This window comes from Nanorana parkeri, unplaced genomic scaffold, assembly GCF_000935625.1.
Source record: "Nanorana parkeri isolate BGI_ZX_2015 unplaced genomic scaffold, ASM93562v1 scaffold554, whole genome shotgun sequence".
Lineage (NCBI taxonomy): Eukaryota > Metazoa > Chordata > Amphibia > Anura > Dicroglossidae > Nanorana > Nanorana parkeri.
In genome coordinates, this window is record NW_017306822.1 from 547,366 (window position 1) to 566,871 (window position 19,506).

General features: G+C 45.4%; 1 protein-coding gene across 1 annotated transcript in view; it reads left to right on the top strand.

Annotated features, from left to right (window-relative positions):
- The window catches only part of LOC108791483 (complement C3-like), a 73,140-nt gene extending 58,541 nt beyond the window's left edge, over positions 1 to 14,599 (top strand). The window contains exons 32-41 of the mRNA XM_018561987.1: positions 989 to 1,082; positions 1,922 to 1,973; positions 3,945 to 4,032; positions 5,055 to 5,144; positions 5,785 to 5,890; positions 6,988 to 7,077; positions 8,023 to 8,109; positions 9,874 to 9,957; positions 12,563 to 12,701; positions 14,461 to 14,599. Of these exons, the coding sequence (XP_018417489.1) occupies positions 989 to 1,082; positions 1,922 to 1,973; positions 3,945 to 4,032; positions 5,055 to 5,144; positions 5,785 to 5,890; positions 6,988 to 7,077; positions 8,023 to 8,109; positions 9,874 to 9,957; positions 12,563 to 12,701; positions 14,461 to 14,599 (969 nt within the window). The remainder of the gene's footprint in view (positions 1 to 988; positions 1,083 to 1,921; positions 1,974 to 3,944; positions 4,033 to 5,054; positions 5,145 to 5,784; positions 5,891 to 6,987; positions 7,078 to 8,022; positions 8,110 to 9,873; positions 9,958 to 12,562; positions 12,702 to 14,460) is intronic.
- The last annotated feature ends 4,907 nt before the right edge of the window (positions 14,600 to 19,506 follow it).

Here is a 19,506-nt window from a genome sequence, read left to right on the forward strand (position 1 = left end):
GGGGGGGGGTCAGTGAACATCTGTTCAGAAACCGGAAGTGACAAAATGAGGTTGCAGAGAGTAAATAGATAGCAAACTTGTCAAGCCTCAAAATTGCGTGCACCTGTAAAACGGTGAACAGCTTCCATACCGCAAATTGTCTTCTGGCCACTGTGCCCAGGGAATGACCAGTGGCGTCACAAAGGGTTGCGGGGGGTGCGGCCTGCACCCCGGTGACACCATTGCAGGGGTAACACCAAAATGACTGACAGTTATTTTGGTGTCACCCCCTCTAAAAAGTCGAGCACTCGTTCATGGACCAAGAGCCCGATAGTGTCAGGAGAGAGGAGGGGACCCGTCGACATGCCTCATCCTGCTGGGTGAACGTCCCCTCCTCTCTCTGCCAGCGTCCATCACCAAGATGTCACGTGCACGCGTGATGACGACAGGACAGGGACCGGGTGACATCCGGCCTTGCGATGCCCCTGGGAATGACCACTCAGAAACCGGAAGTGACACAATCCTTGTAGCTTCTGGGTTCATTCACCAGAGGGGAGATCAGGGAACATGCATTCGCTGATCTCCCTTCTGGTGAATGATCCCAAAAATGACAAGGATTTATCACTTCCAGTTTCTGAGCAGTCTTTCCCTGGCACAGTGGCCTATGGACAATTTGGAGTATGAAAGTTGTTTCGCAGGTGCATGAAATTTGGAGGCATGACGAGTTTGGTATCTATTTCCTCTGTTCAACCTCCTTTTTGTTATTTTACCAGAAATGGGTATTATATTGTGTTTCTATGCACTGTATGGGTTTGGTAAACTGTTGTGCTAATATCATGTGAAATAAAAAATTGCAGCTGACACTATGTTATTCTCCAGGGTCTCGGCTTTCAGAACTGATATAAAAATGCAATAACGGTTCTGGTGGTGAAAAGGTTAAAGGAAACCTGTCATCAGATCAAAACTGTGGTGCCCCTTGCTGACCTTTTTCTCCCTTTCCTCTTCCCAGGTCATGTCCTTATACTATGTGCCACTGGCAGAGGGAGTCGCCCCGTGCAAGAATTTTGAATTCAGCGTCACCCTTGAAGATGTGCCCAAAAATGGTGAATAGCTGAGAATTTGTTCATTTTTTATGTGTGTATAGTAGCCCTTAAATATCCAGTCCAGTGGGGTCCAGATGTGGCACTCCAACAGTGGTTGAGGATGACCATGCCACAATCTGAGAGATCAGCTCTAGCAGTGATATAGAGAGGAGTATTGATTGAAGAAAAATGGAGAAGAAAAAAATAGGTCAATCTTTTAACAGCATAGCTGGAAAAAAAATGTCCATCCTCTAAGGACACTAGAAAAAAAAAACACAAAGCATGCTGGTAGTAGGAGGGGATATCCTGGGCGGGCCTACAATTTTATGGCTTGCCAATGTCCAATCCTCCTGCAGGTGGCAGTATAACCCAAGGTGAAAGACTTCCTGTGTCTCTCAATGAACAAGAAAGCAGTATTTTTGTTTTCAATATGTACACATTGGCATAGGTATCAGTCTTAGCGCTCATGCAAATGCACATTTTGCAGAGCAAATACAAGCGTATTTATAATTTATATAAGACATAAAACATGCATGTATTTGAGGTGCCCAAGCTACTGCGGTTCTGCATACAGGTGGAGGAAAGTTTCTGCGTGCAAGTCTTCCATGTTCAGAAACTTACCCCTGTGCACGTACAGGTGCAAATACCCGAGTACAGCATTTTATGCCCATACATTGTTGCTGCTGTCATTTTCTGTAATTTACAGATTTGCTAATTACAGATTTGCTGTAATCTGTTGCCATACTACACAACTGCACACCATGCGCTGCCACAATATATATGTTGTGTATTACATTGTACAGATTTCCACATTTTGATATCAGCATCCCTTTAAATCAGCGCTCCCTTTTGTCTTGCAGTAAAGGTGCCAATAGATGTCAAAAAATCCATGTTCATAAACATCTGTATGAAGTAAGTGTGCAATACTGTGAGAAAAAATAACTTTTCCTTATTTGTGACTTTGCTGGACTCGAGCCCGCCGGGGGTGAAAATGTTTTCTAGCTAACTAGTACACATCTGGGAGTCATCAAACCTGCTGAAAACAATGCACTGCCTATGCGGCCAATATCTGTTCTCAGCAGCTGGTAAAGCTGATCAAAGATGCCAGAGACTGCAGCTATGTATTAAAAGATTGTTAGATGTAATTTTTATAACATTCAATGTAAATACTCAAATTTGACTAGGAGTAGGGGCAGTACATGGAGTCAATCAGATCTACTACAGGAATGTGTGCTGACAAGGAGTAGGCCGACAGCTGCTCCTTCCCAGTCCAATCACAGGCTCGGGGCAGGAAGGTGACTAAGCTGTATTGGTTAACTGCAGTAGAGGAATGTCAGGTCACCATCTTGACTCTGCTGTCTGTACATGTCAGGAATATATATACCGTATTTTTAACTCCATAAGAAGCACTTTTTTCACCCAAAAGGGGGGCAAAAATGTCTGCACGTCTTATGGAGCGAATCCCTATTGCCCGACGCCCGGGACACGCAGTTTCGGGGGAGTCGTTTTTTTGTACATTCGGCCCTGCTCCGGACAAGCAGAGCTAAATGTACAGTGGGAGCCGCTGCTCGTTTAATACAAGTGATCTATTCAGATCACTTGTATCAAATCGAGCGGCGGCAACGATCGTGTCTGGGGCCCCCACCGTGGTTTTCGGGGTCCCCGGCTCCTCTGGGGGACCCATGACCACGGCATAGGAGCTCACCATAGAGCCTGTAGCGCAGACGAAGAACGTCCGTTCTTCGTCTGCTCTGTGTGATCACTGAGACCGTGGAGCTGTAATGACAGCGCCACCTGTCTCAGCTGTCACTAACTGCGGCTGTCACAGAACCCTACCATCCGTGCGTCCTATGGTCAGGCGCACCTTATGGAGCACAAAATACGGTATATATAGTTCCATGGGTAGCCACCGCATTCTATTTGTAAGATAAGTTCCCAGGTGCTCATTCACAAACACAAAAGTATTCATACAAATCCAAAGTAGGTATGGAGGCACTCATGGGTCTTGCAGCAATGATAAGGCAAAGCATCAGAATTTTATTGTCAACGTTTCAGTGGAGCTCGAGATTTAAAGATGGACTGAGCTCCATCGAAATGTTGCTTTGGGGTATCTCCACTGCAAGACCTGTGAGTTCCTCTGTAGCTATATATTTAATGTCCCCTGGATGACTTCCTTTCCAACACAAGATGCCCTCAGTCTTCTCAGTAGAATGGCGGCCAGATTCATTCAACCTGGAAGACTGAGGACATCCTATGAGTGCAGGACATCATTGGCCCACCCCTATAATTCAAACCTAACTCTGGGCTATTTGTTTTAATGGTCCCCTTTCTTTTCTAAAACCACCTGTAATACTCATCTTCAATCCGAGGATCTCCCCTGTACTACTACCTTTCCATCACAAGATGTTCTCAGTCTTCTCAGTTGAATGGTAGTCAGATTCATTCAACCTGGAGGATGGATGGACATCATTGGTCTGTCCTCTGAGGGGGAATCACCACAGCGCCCTAGTGTAGCAATGTAGCGAGCGGTGCTGACATCATCTAATCAGTGCCGCTTACCCCAATATTGAAATATTGACCACCCAACACACTGGGAGGAGATCCAAAGATGAAGAGAACCATGCGTGTCACATGACTGGACTGAAGACTTGTAGAAAGGTAAAATAACATACTGCCATGGAAGCCTTCATAGATAGAGGGGAGAAAACAATTGGCAGAGGGCTCAGCCCGGAGATGTCCTTTTATACAATAACAAGCTTTCAGAAGTGTAAGTCAGATCAAAATGTCTTTTAGATCAAACACTCCGGTGTTACCTCATAATATTTGTTAATTATACTTTCCCTTTAATAAATACCATGTAGTAGTAACAATTCCTTATTGCAGGTACCTTGGTGCCACCGATGCCACGATGACCATTGTGGACTTAACGCTGCTCACAGGATTCAACCCAGATATGGATGATCTCAGTGCGGTTAGTTATATAAGGGGAGGAGGTGGAAAAGACTATTCCAGTAGAACTTTCTGCCAAAGATAGTATCATGAGACTGAACAACAAAGCAGCCAACATTCCAAAAAGTATTATCTTCAACAAAACCCACAAGATAAACATGTTTCAGCAAAGGTGGCCATACACGCCTCACATTTCGATTGATTCTTACCAAATCTGCCCAAATTCAAGCCATGGGTCAGCACCACCTGGCTTCAATATAAGTGGTGTCATCTGAGTGGTGTCAACCCATGGCTCTAATTGTCGCCACCCTCTGAAATTGTTGCCGAACAGTGACTGCATCAAGTGAGTCACAGGTGCCGGGCCATCTGAATACCATAGAAATGAGAAACCTCTATGGGTGTATAACAAGCAGCAGAGTAGGGGCTACTAGAGATGGGAAACCCCCATTTGCACCCTAAACCCCTGGGTACCGGTCCTACTTTCTCATGTGGCCCCTGGAGAAAATGAATTGCCCACCCCTGCTTTAAATTGTATACAACTGAATATTTGCATATCTAATTGGGGTGGGGGGATTTGGAGGAGCCACTGCTCTGGCTCATTAGGTGTGTGTGTGTGAGAAGAGTTCATCTTGAGCTATTGAACTCAGTGAACTTAGTGACGCAGCTAAGATGAGAGAGGAAAACGTGAAAAACTGCCACTGTTCCACCTGCTGGCCAGATAAGAAAAAAAAAACAAAATATTCTTCTGCAAAAACTTTTTTCTTTCTTTTAAAAAAAAAAAGACCATGATAAATTCATAAATCAAATAAGAAAATATATACAAAAGTACAATATGTAAAGTTTTACTGAAAAAAATCACCCCCTAAAGTAATTTGTGGAAGAGGCACAGACAGGTCAGAAATACCTTTCCTTGGAAATTAGTCTACAAAAAGATCGGTCATGTGACCAAATTCCACATCATTGATCATGTGATCTCTGCTGCATAGCCTGTGTTTATATCTCCTAAATATGTGGGGGTTTTTTATCCTCTCTCTCTCTCTCCAGTTGACCAACAGGGTGGACAAATATATCTCCAAGTATGAAATGGATACGGAACGTTCTGAGCGAGGATCCCTGATTATTTACCTTGATTCGGTAAGGATTACATTTTGCCTTTTATCATAGTGTCTGACATAGGTAAAGTACCAATAGATGGGATTCAAACTGCATCTTGCACATCTAAGGATTGTAAACTACAATATATGACATTTTTGTTTTTGGGTTTAGATACACTTTAAAGTAACATTAAAGTCAAAAGGATTTTAAGCTACTTCAGATGCTGATTAAATCACTTACAATGGATGCTGCTTCTTGATGCTTAAAAGTCTTAGTTTCCTGCTGAATCAGTTGGACACCTGAGCCCTGGAACTGATATCCTGTTTAGGGTGGCTCCTTTCCCTTGCAGGGTCCTATGGATCCACCCTGGTGTGTGCTAGTAAGCGGTGTGTGTGTTTTGGAAAGGGGGGGAGGTGTATGGGAGAAGAGTGGGGAGAGACAACAGGTAAGCTATCTCCGTGAGTGGGCAAACTCTCATTGGCCCACGGAGCGGCGCCTCCCCCCTTCAAGTGGCACTCAGGGCACGTGCCATACCCTGGACTCACCACTGGGCAATGTATATTTTTACCATCGGGATTCATTATTAAAAAATGTTTGAGTCTAATACTACTCCAACATTACGCATGCTCCTTTGTTACAAACTTTGTTTCCCATTAATGAAACTTTTTTTTCCTTGAAGGTCTCCAGAACAGAGACACAATGTCTGAAGTTCAAGATCCACCAGAAATTTGAGGTCGGAATTCTCCAGCCGGCAACGGTTTCCATATATGAGTATTATGCCCTGGGTAAGGGTACCCCAGACCTGAGATGACAGTAGAAAGGCAATAGCCTGACAGTCCTTCTATAGAATGAATGGGAAATAAACAGAGCTGAGCACGTATACGAGCTGTACAGTATATTGACCTGCCAAGATCTTAGGTGTGCCCCGGCCCAGCACCACGCGGCCTCTGCTTCAAAATGAGTTGGGCCTTGTGCCTCCTGTGCATATGTGCTGCTCTGTATGTACTTTCCATTGGAGCGAATGGAGTTGGCATAGTGTGACCACTATTTTGAAGGAGGTGCCATGTGATGCTAGACGGGTGCATGCCAAAAATCTCTGCACTGCATAGATAGGGATACAGTATGTCCTTGCAGAAGAAGGGAGTGGATTGGCAACCACTAAAGGAAATGCATTTGATTTGGAATGGTGGTTGGTTGGTGGTTAGCTGTATGTCAGAAAATAAAGTAAATTTCTACAATAAATGTGCAGGTATTATCCCTGCCAGAAATGCGTTTAACGCTTAGGTCCTGTGGTAGTCTGACAACACGTGGCATTTTCATGGACTGATTGGTGTCAGCCCTGCACATTTCCCCTGTGTTAAACTACTCAACCATCACCCCCCCCTCAGATCTCTACAACATAAAGACTAACTGATCTGTAGTGCCAAGAACTAGAAGGGCTAACTGGGCTCCTTGAGATAAACAGGAAGTGTGTAAAGGACACAGGGCAGCTGTGATTTTCTGGCAGGATCAATGGGGTATTTTTGCACTGATTGAACAGATATAACAAAACACTTTCAGTGGTATATACAACACAGCTAGAGGGAGCAGATAGGAGAAGTTCATGGTTAGGGTTTACATACACTTTACATAAAACAAATGATATTGTATAAACCAGGGGTGGGCATCTGCAGCCTCCAGCTGTTGTTGAACTACAACTCCCATGAGGCATTGCAAGACTGACAGTTACAGGTATGATTTCCAGAGGCAGATGCATGTTGGGATTTGTAGTTAAAGCACAGCTGGAGGGCTGCAGTCCTCCATCCCCTGGTACAGACTCATGAAGATATATAATTGCACTAATCACACTTTTTTTTTATTTGTACCTTTTATTGATGTACAGAAAACATCTGCACCAAATTCTACCACCCCACAGAGGAAGGAGGAGAGCTGAAGAAGATCTGCAGAGAAGCCGAGTGTCACTGCATCTCAGGTGCCGTAGAAGCAAATCAGCAAACAGGAACGTCCTGGGCTTAGGGGGCCGTTATCAAGTCAGGTCTCAGGTCATCCTATATTGAATATATATTGAATGAATTGCTGCGTGCTGCACATAGTCTGTGCAGAGAACATAGCGGTAGGTGGGGTCCAGAAGCCCAAAACTGAGCTCCTCTGAACATGGAAGGAGCTCCTATGAATCAGCTGTGGCTGGGGAATTCCCTGCCCGCAGCTGTAAGCAAAGGAGCGGGATGCAGTGAGGTCATTGACCTTATATGGGCATGTGGCCATATAAGGTCAGCACAGACATCCCAGCCCTTTTATGTTTAGCTGCGGAGCGAGGAATGCCCCATCCTGCAGTTGATTTGACGTGTGACCCCCCAGGGTTCAGAGGAGCTCAGTTTCTGATCTGAGCTCATCCTTACTCCTCATGTCATAGCTAAGTAGGTCTGAATCAGCAACAAACCCTCAAACCAATGTGAACCAATAGGAGCTTTTCTTTCTGAGCTAAAAACCTCAATAATATGCAGTGGTGGTGGGGAATGGAAGAGAGGTGAAGTCACATAATCTTAAAGTAGAGCTGTAGTGGGAGAAATATGGAGGCTGCCATGGTTGAAGTCCAAGCTGCCTGGCTGTGCCTGGCTAATTTCTGAATCAATGACCCGGGGCAAGTATGTTGTAGCACCTGATGTGCATACCTTTTCCCGATCAGTCACTCAAAATGTATTGGGGTGCAGTGTGGTAGCCAAGCAAGTAACATTTCCAGAAGGACAGCTCTGGTACACGAGGAGGGGGTGGGGGTGCCAACAAACAACCCTAGGGATCTGGTTTAGGAAGTCAGATGATTCTGATCCTGCTCTGAGCTGTAGCAATGTAAAGAGTCCACGTACCAAGCAATGTAAAGAGTCCATGTACCAAGTTCTATGGAATGTCTCTCTTACAGAACAATGCAACCTGAAGAACACCTATTCAGGGAAGCTGGACGCTGTCTCTATGGTAGAGGAAGCGTGCCGCCATGGTGTGGATTACGGTAAGAGAGTCAAGACTTATGTTACAGGGTACTTTTCAGACAAGTGGCTGTGTGGACAGTGCAGTTCATTTATCATTTCAAGATTTAGTGTTTTGGCTGCCTTACATAGTTACATAGTTACATAGTATTTGTGGTTGAATAAAGACATACGTCCATCAAGTCCAACCCATATAGGTCCACGCATCATCTCATTCTTAGGGATACTGGTATCCCTGGATATTACGGTCCCTCAAGAAATTGTCCAAACGTTTCTTGAACAAATCTACACTCTTGACTGAAATCACTGCCGATGGCAGTGAGTTCCAGACCTTAACCGCTCTTACTGTAAAGAACCCTCTTCGCCCATTGTGCTGGAATTTTTTCTCCACCAACTTTAGGTGGTGGCCTCTAGTCTTTGTAATGGAGTTAATCTCAAACAGTTTGTTGCCAATGTTGCTGTCACCATTGAACATCTTGTACATGAAAATCATATCCCCCCTTAATCTCCTTAATTCCAGCGTAAACATGTTTAAGGTCAGAAGCCTTGTCTCATAGCTCTGGTCCTCAATTCCCCTAATTAGTTTGGTTGCCCTCCGGTGGACTCTCTCCAGTTCAAGGACATCCCTTCTCAGTACCGGCGACCAAAACTGGACCGCGTACTCCAGATGTGGCCGAACCAAAGATCTATGTAGAGGCACAATTATAGACTTGTCACTGCAATACATCCCCTTCTTAATACAGGACAAGACCCTGCTAGCTTTGTTTACCGCAGCTTGGCACTGCAAGCTACCATTCAGCCTTGCTTTTCTGTCTGACAGTGACGGGGAATCTTGGACCATGAATATAGGTCACTTGATATCCTCATGGCTTTGGCCTTCAATGTTTGCTTTATCTTGCTCCACAACCACCGGTTAATCAGCTGACCACAGTCCCATGAAGCCTCGAGTCTCACATGTTGGTCAGCAGCTGTCTGCTTGAGTTGGCTGCTAAGCTTTTGGATGTGTCCTGCTACTTAAACAGTCAATGAATGATAGAAATCACCAGCACTCTGTAAATGAAATTCCAAAAAGTCCATTTATTTGGACTAAACGTCACACATATAATAATAATAATCCAACTTTTTGGGACCACGCAGGGTCCCTTCATCAGGGCAGAGATGTACACGGCGTCATCCGTGATTGTCACTGCTAGCACCACTATTTCCACTTGGACCGGAAGCGCTGTAAGGAGTGCAGGGGGACCTTCTGTTTTCTGGAATCTACTACTTAAACAGTTCTGGCCATCCCAAAAATGATGAAACAAGATCAAATCAGAATTTAGAATGGACCGAGCCATTAGGATAGATGGGGGAGATGCGATACCTCTCTCCTCGTAGCATAATCTAGATTCCCGAGTGCTACAGTTACATAGTAACAAAGGGTGAAAAAAAGACACAAGCCCATTGAATTCAACCAACAGAGAAAACAAAATAAATAAATACATAACCTCCATAAACAGAACCTTATGTCCAGAGGAAGGCAAAAAAAACAATAAAGTATGGTACACATTGCAATTTGGCAGGGCATTGTTTACAAATTCACCCCACAGGAGGGGTGGTGGTCAGGTGTCCACAAACCTTTGGCCATACAATGTAGATACTCTGACATACACTGTCATCCACGGAGGTATAACCCACTCTGTGACCTAACGTGAGGCGTCTACATGGTCAGCAGGGGCTGCATTGTGGGGTGATGTCAAACAGTGACATGATAAGAATGTATTCAATAATAACTATCTTTCTTACAGTGTACGAGGCCAAAGTGAATAAAATTGAGACGAAAGGTGCCTATGATGTCCACTTCATGACAATCGTCAGAGTTGTTAAACAAGGTAAGTGTTCATATTTCCCGTTAAATAAATACTCAGTGGGCATGTTATTAGGCACACCTACCCAGAACCAGATAGGACCCCCTTCAGTCAGGACAAGGTCATCAAGTGCCCAAGGTGAAGATGCCAAACTATGCCCCCATGATGTGCATGCCCAGTTGTCTTCTGAAAATGACATCCCACTTCCAGCCACCAGTGTGCTGGTCTCAATGTCACTGTGCAGCTCCAGGTCTACCAATCAGGTTTCACATGGAGCTGGAAGTGACCAGTGAGATCTTGGGAACTTCTTGGTGAACTGATTGTGAATAGCATCCCACCAGCCAGAGGCAAAATGAACAGCAGGGCGCGCATGTGATGAGCATACCTGGGAACATTCAAAAGTTGGGAAGCCTAAGGCGGAGTGAAGGGTAGGGCAATGGGAGGGGACAATAGTGATGCACTTAGAGCACTGTGGCCAGATATGAGGCTTACAGAGCCATGGTTTGATAGTGAAAGGCCTTTAGGAGGTAAATGTATGCAGTAACTAGCGGAGGGGACACAGTATGATAGCGGGGTTGTTGGTGAAGTGGTTGGGACGAGCTGGGGAGTTGTACACATTCCTTTCAGAAACCCCCTGGAGACAGGCAGTACAGACCACAGCATGGCAAACAGAATGAGGCAGAGCAGAATAGGCAACATACAGCATGGCACATGGAATGATACAGAGTAGAATAGGCAACATACAGCATGGCACATGGAATGATACAGAGCAGAATAGGCAACATACAGCATGGCACATGGAATGAGGCAGAGCAGAATAGGCAACATACAGCATGGCACATGGAATGATACAGTGCAGAATAGGCAACATACAGCATGGCACATGGAATGATACAGTGCAGAATAGGCAACATACAGCATGGCACATGGAATGATACAGAGCAGAATAGGCAACATACAGCATGGCACATGGAATAAGGCAGAGCAGAATAGGCAATGAATAGCATGGCACATTGAATGAGGCAGTGCAGAATAGGCAACATACAGCATGGCACATGGAATGAGGCAGAGCAGAATAGGCAACATACAGCATGGCACATGGAATGATACAGTGCAGAATAGGCAACATACAGCATGGCACATGAAATTATACAGTGCAGAATAGGCAATGAATAGCATGGCACATGGAATGATACAGAGCAGAATAGGCAACATACAGCATGGCACATGGAATGCGGCAGAGCAGAATAGGCAACATACAGCATGGCACATGGAATGATACAGAGCAGAATAGGCAACATACAGCATGGCACATGGAATGAGGCAGAGCAGAATAGGCAACATACAGCATGGCACATGGAATGATACAGAGTAGAATAGGCAACATACAGCATGGCACATGGAATGATACAGAGCAGAATAGGCAACATACAGCATGGCACATGGAATGAGGCAGAGCAGAATAGGCAACATACAGCATGGCACATGGAATGATACAGTGCAGAATAGGCAACATACAGCATGGCACATGGAATGATACAGTGCAGAATAGGCAACATACAGCATGGCACATGGAATGATACAGAGCAGAATAGGCAACATACAGCATGGCACATGGAATAAGGCAGAGCAGAATAGGCAATGAATAGCATGGCACATTGAATGAGGCAGTGCAGAATAGGCAACATACAGCATGGCACATGGAATGATACAGTGCAGAATAGGCAACATACAGCATGGCACATGAAATTATACAGTGCAGAATAGGCAATGAATAGCATGGCACATGGAATGATACAGAGCAGAATAGGCAACACACAGCATGGCACATGGAATGAGGCAGTGCAGAATAGGCAACATACAGCATGGCACATGGAATGATACAGAGCAGAATAGGCAATGAATAGCATGGCACATGGAATGCGGCAGAGCAGAATAGGCAATGAATAGCATGGCATATGGAATGATACAGTGCAGAATAGGCAACATACAGCATGGCACATGGAATGATACAGAGCAGAATAGGCAACATACAGCATGGCACATGGAATGCGGCAGAGCAGAATAGGCAACATACAGCATGGCACATGGAATGATACAGAGCAGAATAGGCAACATACAGCATGGCACATGGAATGAGGCAGAGCAGAATAGGCAACATACAGCATGGCACAACACCACCCTCCCCCAGGGGTGACAATGCTGCTGTCCATGGCTGGCTCAGTTGCTCCTCCATAGTGGATCCACCTTAAAAATCCACCAAACTAAGAAAACTCCAAAAGAGGTTTTATTGGATGAAAAATATATATGTATATAAATTATACAATTATACAGATATATATTTTTCATTTTACACTTCCAGCCCTGATGAAGAGGGTCTGTGTCTGCCCCCGAAACACGTTGGTACTTTGATGCTTTTATTGTTACCAATAAACACTCCTTTGTACTCTTCTTTGTTTGACCTTTCACCTCTATTTTGTAACTGCTGACTGACAACATGTAACCATCTTTATATATAGACTGCGCTTTAGGTCCTACGGGAGAAAAGTGCCTTGTAAGTGTTTTCTGTTAACCCTTCGATATTTAAACAGGTCACATGACTCTTCTTCTAATCATCACTCTCCTGTAGGATCAGATGAAGTATTAGATGGTGAGGAGCGCCAGTTCTTCAGCCACAAGAGCTGCAGAGACTCGCAGGTCAAGCTCCAGGACGGCCGGTCCTACCTTATCTGGGGACACAGCAATGATATCTGGGACATAAAGAAAGAGTGAGTACAGACTCAATAGATCAAACGGGAACTGCGCATTCATTTAGAGTCCCCACTCTCATTGTATGCAGGGGCCTAGCAATAATGAACTCCAGGGAAACCCAAAGAGCTTGCACTCTAAAGGAGAAGAGTCAGGGGTGTATCCACAAGGCAAACAAGCCGGGCCACACAGAATCAGGCAGTCTCAGCTGCCTAATCAGGCAAATTAGGCGGTCGCCCATGAGGCCTCGCGGCCACCTAATTTGCCTGGGTGGGCTGCCTGGTGGAGGAGGAGGTGGGGCCGGGGCCCAGTGAGATGCGACCCGGCCGGTGGAGGTGGAGGAGAAGCTGCACGCTGCTCTGGGCTGCCTGTACACCACGATCTGACGGTGGGATATCTGCACATGCTGGGAAGCTGCACATGTGGGCTGCACAAGGTGGGCTGTACAGGATCTATGGTGGGCTGTACAGGATCTATGGTGTGCTGTGCAGGATCTATGGTGGGCTGTGCGGGTTCTATGGTGGGCTGTGCAGGATCTATGGTGGGCTGTGCAGGATCTATGGTGGGCTGTGCAGGATCTATGGTGGGCTGTGCAGGATCTATGGTGGGCTGTGTGGGGTCTATAGTGGGCTGTGCTGGGTCTAAGGAAGGCTCTGCAGGGTCTCAGGTGGGCTGTGCAGGATCTATGTTAGGCTCTGCAGGGTCTCAGGTTGGCAGTGCAGAATCTATGGTGGGTTCTGCAGGGTTTATGGTGGGCTCTGCTGGGTTTCAGGTTGGCTGTGCAGGATCTATGGTGGACTGTCCTAGGTCTGTGGTGGGCTCTGCAGGGTCTATGGTTGGCTGTGCAGGGTCTATGGTTGGCTGTGCAGGATCTATGGTGGGCTGTGCAGGATCTATGGTGGGCTGTTACAGGATCTATGGTGTGCTGTAACAGGATCTATGGTGGGCTGTAACAGGATCTATGGTGGCCTGTAACAGGATCTATGGTGGGCTGTGCAGGATCTATGGTGGGCTGTAACAGGATCTATGGTGGGCTGTAACAGGATCTATGGTGGGCTGTAACAGGATCTATGGTGGGCTGTGCAGGATCTATGGTGGGCTGTGCAGGATCTATGGTGGGCTGTAACAGGATCTATGGTGGGCTGTGCAGGATCTATGGTGGGCTGTGCAGGGTCTCAGGTGGGCTCTGTGGGGACTATGGTGGTCTCTGCGGGGTCTCAGGCTGAGACCCTGTAGAGTTCACCTGAGACCCCACAGAGAAACATTAAAGAACCCACATAGCCCACCTGAGAGCCCAGTTTCCCTGATACGCAAATAGCGCAACCTTTCAGAAGCTTGATATATAGCGTTTGCGCTTTATCCAGCCACTGACAGGTTACACATTGGACAAAGTCATGGCAGTTGACAGGGCTGAGCCACAATTTGGGAAAAGTCAGAGGGACAGTTCATCCGCTCGAGGAACCTCCATCTCCGTATCATGGACGTTGAGTGGCCCTTAGAAATGCCATTCAGCCCTCACTGGAGTGGATATAAACAGGAAGGGGGTGCAGGAGATCAGCAGGAACAGATGGGAAATCTTCTAATGGGGACACTAGTTCCAACAGGGATTTCTCTCACTTTGGAAGGATCTCCTCTCACTTCCTGTTGTGGCTTTTGGACAGGAAGTGAAGGGAAATCTCCCCAATGGAACACGGATGGCAACAAAAAGTTGAGTTCCGCTTTAGGAATATACATATCACTCTCTCGGAGACTTGATGTGACCTTTGACCTGTCTTTTAGGAAGTCCTACGTGATCAACGGTCGGACCTGGTTCGAGATCATCCCCACCAAGCGGGAATGTGCCACCACCGAGCAAGCCAAATGCGATCAGCTCTACGATTTCATGGACCATCTGATGATGCGAGGCTGTAACCAGTAATCCGCCCCGGTGTAGTGACGTCCGCCATCAACGTTACTCTTCTGTCCTCTGCGCCCGTGTGCTTCTCACCCGTCTAAGTTCACCTGCCCACCTCAAGAAAGGAAGGATGAAAAAAAGGTGAAAACAGAACTTTATATTAAAAAACCTGGACATCATTTTAAAAGAAGATGGCGGGGGATGGGAGGCGATGGTGAAATTAAGAACTGTGACAATTAGAAGGGTCGCTTAGTAGCGCTGAAGTAGCACATTATGGGAACACCATTACCTAAATAATAAAAAATCTATCCAATGTAATATAGATATTGGACACATAGTCCTCTTTACATGTGCAAGTTGTATATCTGTAAGTCCGTTGCAATAAAAATCTTTACCAGATGGAATTTTTTTTTGCTGCAGATCTGAACTTTTCTTCCCCATTCAGTTGCCAGTACAAGGAAAGAAGTATTTATTTATGGCCACTAGATGGAGCCGAGGAGCATAGGAAAGAAGTATTTATTTATGGCCACTAGATGGAGCTGAGGAGCATAGGAAAGAAGTATTGATTTATGGCCACTAGATAGAGCTGAGGAGCATAGGAAAGAAGTATTGATTTATGGCCACTACATGAAGCTGAGGAACATAGGAAAGAAGTATTGATTTATGGCCACTAGATGGAGCTGAGGAGCATAGGAAAGAAGTATTGATTTATGGCCACTAGAGTGGTTCTCAACCTGTGGGTCGGGACCCCTTTGGGGGTCGAATGACAATTTGACAGGGGTCGCCGGGAGTCTCCCACTATTAGATAGCTTTTAGATTATCATCATTATTATTAATAATAAAAGCTGACACCCTCGGCTTGTGTTATATGGTTTGCCATTTTAGCTGTTACATGGAGCCGGGGAGCATAGTAAAGAAGTATTGCTTTATGGCCACTAGATGGAGCCGGGGAGCATAGGAAAGAAGTATTGATTTATGGCCACTAGATGGAGCCGGGGAGCATAGGAAAGAAGTATTTATATATGGCCACTAGATGGAGCTGAGGAGCATAGGAAAAAAGAAGCATATCTGTAAAAAATAAGTCAAGGCAACTGGACTTGCTGTATTTTTCTTGAAGACGTTTCACTGGACATCCGACCAGCTTTCTCAATTCAGAATGACTTGTACAAAACAATTCTCTGGGAATAAATATGGTGAACGTCGCTCCAATCCACATAATATGTTAGTCACAACCAGGTGTTTATTGCATTTGCATAATTGGAGCTAGGAGGTGTTATTAACCTGCCCAGAGAGAGGTGTTAAAACAGCATTGTATGTGGCAGACAATAGGTGTCTCCCTATATATATATATATATTTGTGGCATCTAGATGTAGCCGAGGAGAATAGGAAAGAAGTATTGATTTATGGCCACTAGATGGAGCCGAGGAGAATAGAAAAGAAGTATTGATTTATGGCCACTAGATGGAGCCGAGGAGCATAGGAAAGAAGTATTGATTTATGGCCACTAGATGGAGCTGAGGAGCATAGGAAAGATGTATTGATGTATGGCCACTAGATGGAGCCGAGGAACATGGGATAGATGTATCATCCTCGGCTCCACCTAGTGTCCATCATGTGGTATTTTCCTGACATTACATTCCTTCCGCACAAGAATACATTAGATTTTTGCCCTGTTCACACAGAGTGAATAATTGTTTGGTGCCTTCTCTGGCACACAGTTCGGACTCTGAATTCAGGTAACCTCTGTTCCTAAAAGGGGGCTCCCGATTGGTGGAAAGCTGCCTAACACAAGCCATTTGGCTATACTAAGGACTTAGGTATATAGGTTTGGGATCCGTATCCAGCACCTCGTTCCCATCTCTCTTCTGCGTATGCTCTATGTCTCCCTTTTTGGAGCTAGACAAGGCTGAGGATTCTCCCCATTACTGCCAATCACCAAGCCCCCGGGATGTACCATCAGAGGAAGGGGATTGGGTCACATGCTCCTCCACACCCATTACACCCGGGTATTTCTCTTCTCTCCTAACAGGTACACCGTAAAGGAAAGGATGGTTTGTACTGCTGGGGAGGGGAAGCTGAACATCGGATGGTGACAGTGGTGGGGAAGCTGTTGTCCAGACCCTCACAGCCAATGCCCAGGGACAGGGGAACAGGAGGGTCCACACACTTACTAATCCTTGCAGGACACAGAGTATAAAGTTTCCCAGGACAGGCCGCCTCTCCACCAGAATGGGGGTGCTGCGCTGCACTGCTGTCAACCTGGGGGGGGGCTGATAAATTAATTTACCACTTGGTCATATGTGCCCCACCCCCATGAGGGACACTTACAGACTGCCCTTAGGGATATCATGGGGGCTGTCTCAGCTGACCACACACATAAGTAAGGATCTGCATGCTCTCAATGCCTAAGCTAGGGTGACTACACTATTGGGGGTTGTCACCCAGATCAGCAGTTGATTGAAAGTCTTGAAGACTGAAGAAAACATATAAATACCCTGAACAAAGAAAGGAACTAAGATTCCCACCACGGAGCTCTCATCCCTCCTCCTGGACACTAGACAAAAAACTGGGCTGTCTCTAGCTGATGGTGTGCTTGGCCACCATCAGGCTGTGTTTGTGTCTAGTGTCCTGCTCCTGAAGGTGGTGCTATAACCCGATGGTACAGATCCAAGATCTTCGCTGTGTCCTTCAGTGAACAGAAAAGCTTTGGCTGAAATCGGAGGAGACGATTGTTGGAAGTGTTTTGTTCCATTCCGACAGGAAGTCATAAACCACTTTTTTGGACTGAAGAGGAACAGATCCCATCCTGGCGATAGAAATAATCCCGCTGAGTCTTGTGTGTGAAAAGAACAATATTGTGTAACACAAAGAATGTTATTGCTGAGAGTTTGCCGTTTCCCTTCGTCAGCTGGCAATTGTTCAACTGTTCTTAAAGTAAACTTGAACTCTCAGATCAGCTTTACCATGCCAAAGTCATTTTCCATCTTTGTAAATCTTCAGCCTCCAGTAAAATAATACCTGATGATCCTGCCATGAAGATCCTTGTTCTGGTGCTTCCTGTTATAGGGTGACAGCGCTCCGTTCCTCTCTCCGATTGTGCCTCTGCGTTGTCACCCTGTCAAAAAGGAGTTTCAGTTAAGGCTACAAAATAGGGTTGCCATCTTTTCTTCACGTGAAACCCGAACACTCGAGCACAATATAAAAGAGAGAGCGAGGAGAGACAGCCAGGAGACCGGCTAAGGAGGACTACAAATCCCAGTAATACATTATACAGCAATACAAAATAATATGAAGCTACATACTCTGGGTTGTTCCGGGGTGGTGGCCTGATGTCTCCAGGATCTCAGGTGGCCTGTGTGGGCTCTCATCAGGACTGTGTGAGGTCTCAGGTGGGCTATGGGGGCTCTCAGATGGCTGTGTGGGGTCTCATGTAAGCTATGCAGGGTTTCAGGAGTGCTGTATGGGAAGTCTCACCTGGGGACCGGAGGCAGGCAGCGTTCTGTCAGGAAGGAGCCAGAGGAGGAGATGTGCGGGATGGTGCCTATTTACACGCACCTGCAGCTCACAGGAAGATGCGGCTGCCTGAGGTACTGCGCTTGCTGGGGACCTCAGCAGCCGAATCTGTCAAAAAATGTAAAGTGCCGGTATCGGCACTTAGTGTCTTGTGTCCGGGTGTCAGTTGTCTTGAAATTCCAGACAGGTGGCAACCCTACTACAAAAGGCTGTTGCTTTATACACAATCAACCTACTGTTGTCACCATCAAGAAACCCGCTCTGAGAAATGCCGCGCATCCATCACTGGAGTACATGTAGACAGGAAGCTAGACTTTATTAGAGTCCATTTAGAGTTTATATCTACCTTCCCCCACTTTACTAAAGAAAATCAAATTTATTTCAGTGTATATGGGTGTTGGAGAATTACACTCACTTCCTGTCTGGGAAAACATGGTCAGCAAGACAGGAAGTGAGGGGAAGTCTCTCTAATGGTGCCCTGGACTGCAGTAAAGCGGAGCGGAGTTCTTACCCTTCCCAGATCCCATTTTGGCTCTTTAATTCTGATCCCGACTTTTATGAATAGTTTAGGTCGCCACTTTGATCTCTCTCATATTAAAAACTTTCCCTATTTTTACCACTCGGCCAGGTGACAACCCTCAGAATAGAGCATAACACAGGTGTCCTGGCAGGGGGTCCTTATTAGATCAGAATTGTGATCCAAGAACATATGGGAGATACATTACACCCGACGTTCCCAGACACGCAGCACGCACACTCCGGGTCATTGCACGATAATACAAACACTCACATACTATGGACTGTGCTATGGCAACCCATGGAATCATTGGACGTTATATACACAGACACCATATGGAATAAATATTTTAGGACAGAAGAGATGTTTATGTGTAGCAATTAATCATGTGACAAAACATTTTTTTATTCTTAAAGGATTATTTACAGGGCTATTCACAAAAGGGTGAAGAGTTTGGAGAAGGCAGGAGAAGGAACAATCTAGTCCAAAATAGCTGAACTGGAAAAATTCTCCAATTCAGGTCACTTTACAGATCAGCTATGTTGTCCTAGATTGTTCCCTTCTCCTTCCTTCTCCAAACTCTTCCTTGTGTGAATAACCCTGTGTGTGTTATTATGTAGTAATAATATTAATACTATTATTGTTACTATTACAGTACGTGTTATTTTTAGGGCCAGAGAGGGTGGGCAACTGAATAAGAAAATAAAGATAAAGGTCATCCAGAATTCAACAACATGGACTACGCTGAATAAATGATTTAATACCTTAAATAAAAAGTGATGTACATCGAAAGAACTAAAATAAAAAAGAATAATTCATTTTTAATTAGATTAATTAATTAATCATTTGACTTATTTTTTTAACTGTAACTAATTATTATTATTTGTAATTCTAGGGGAA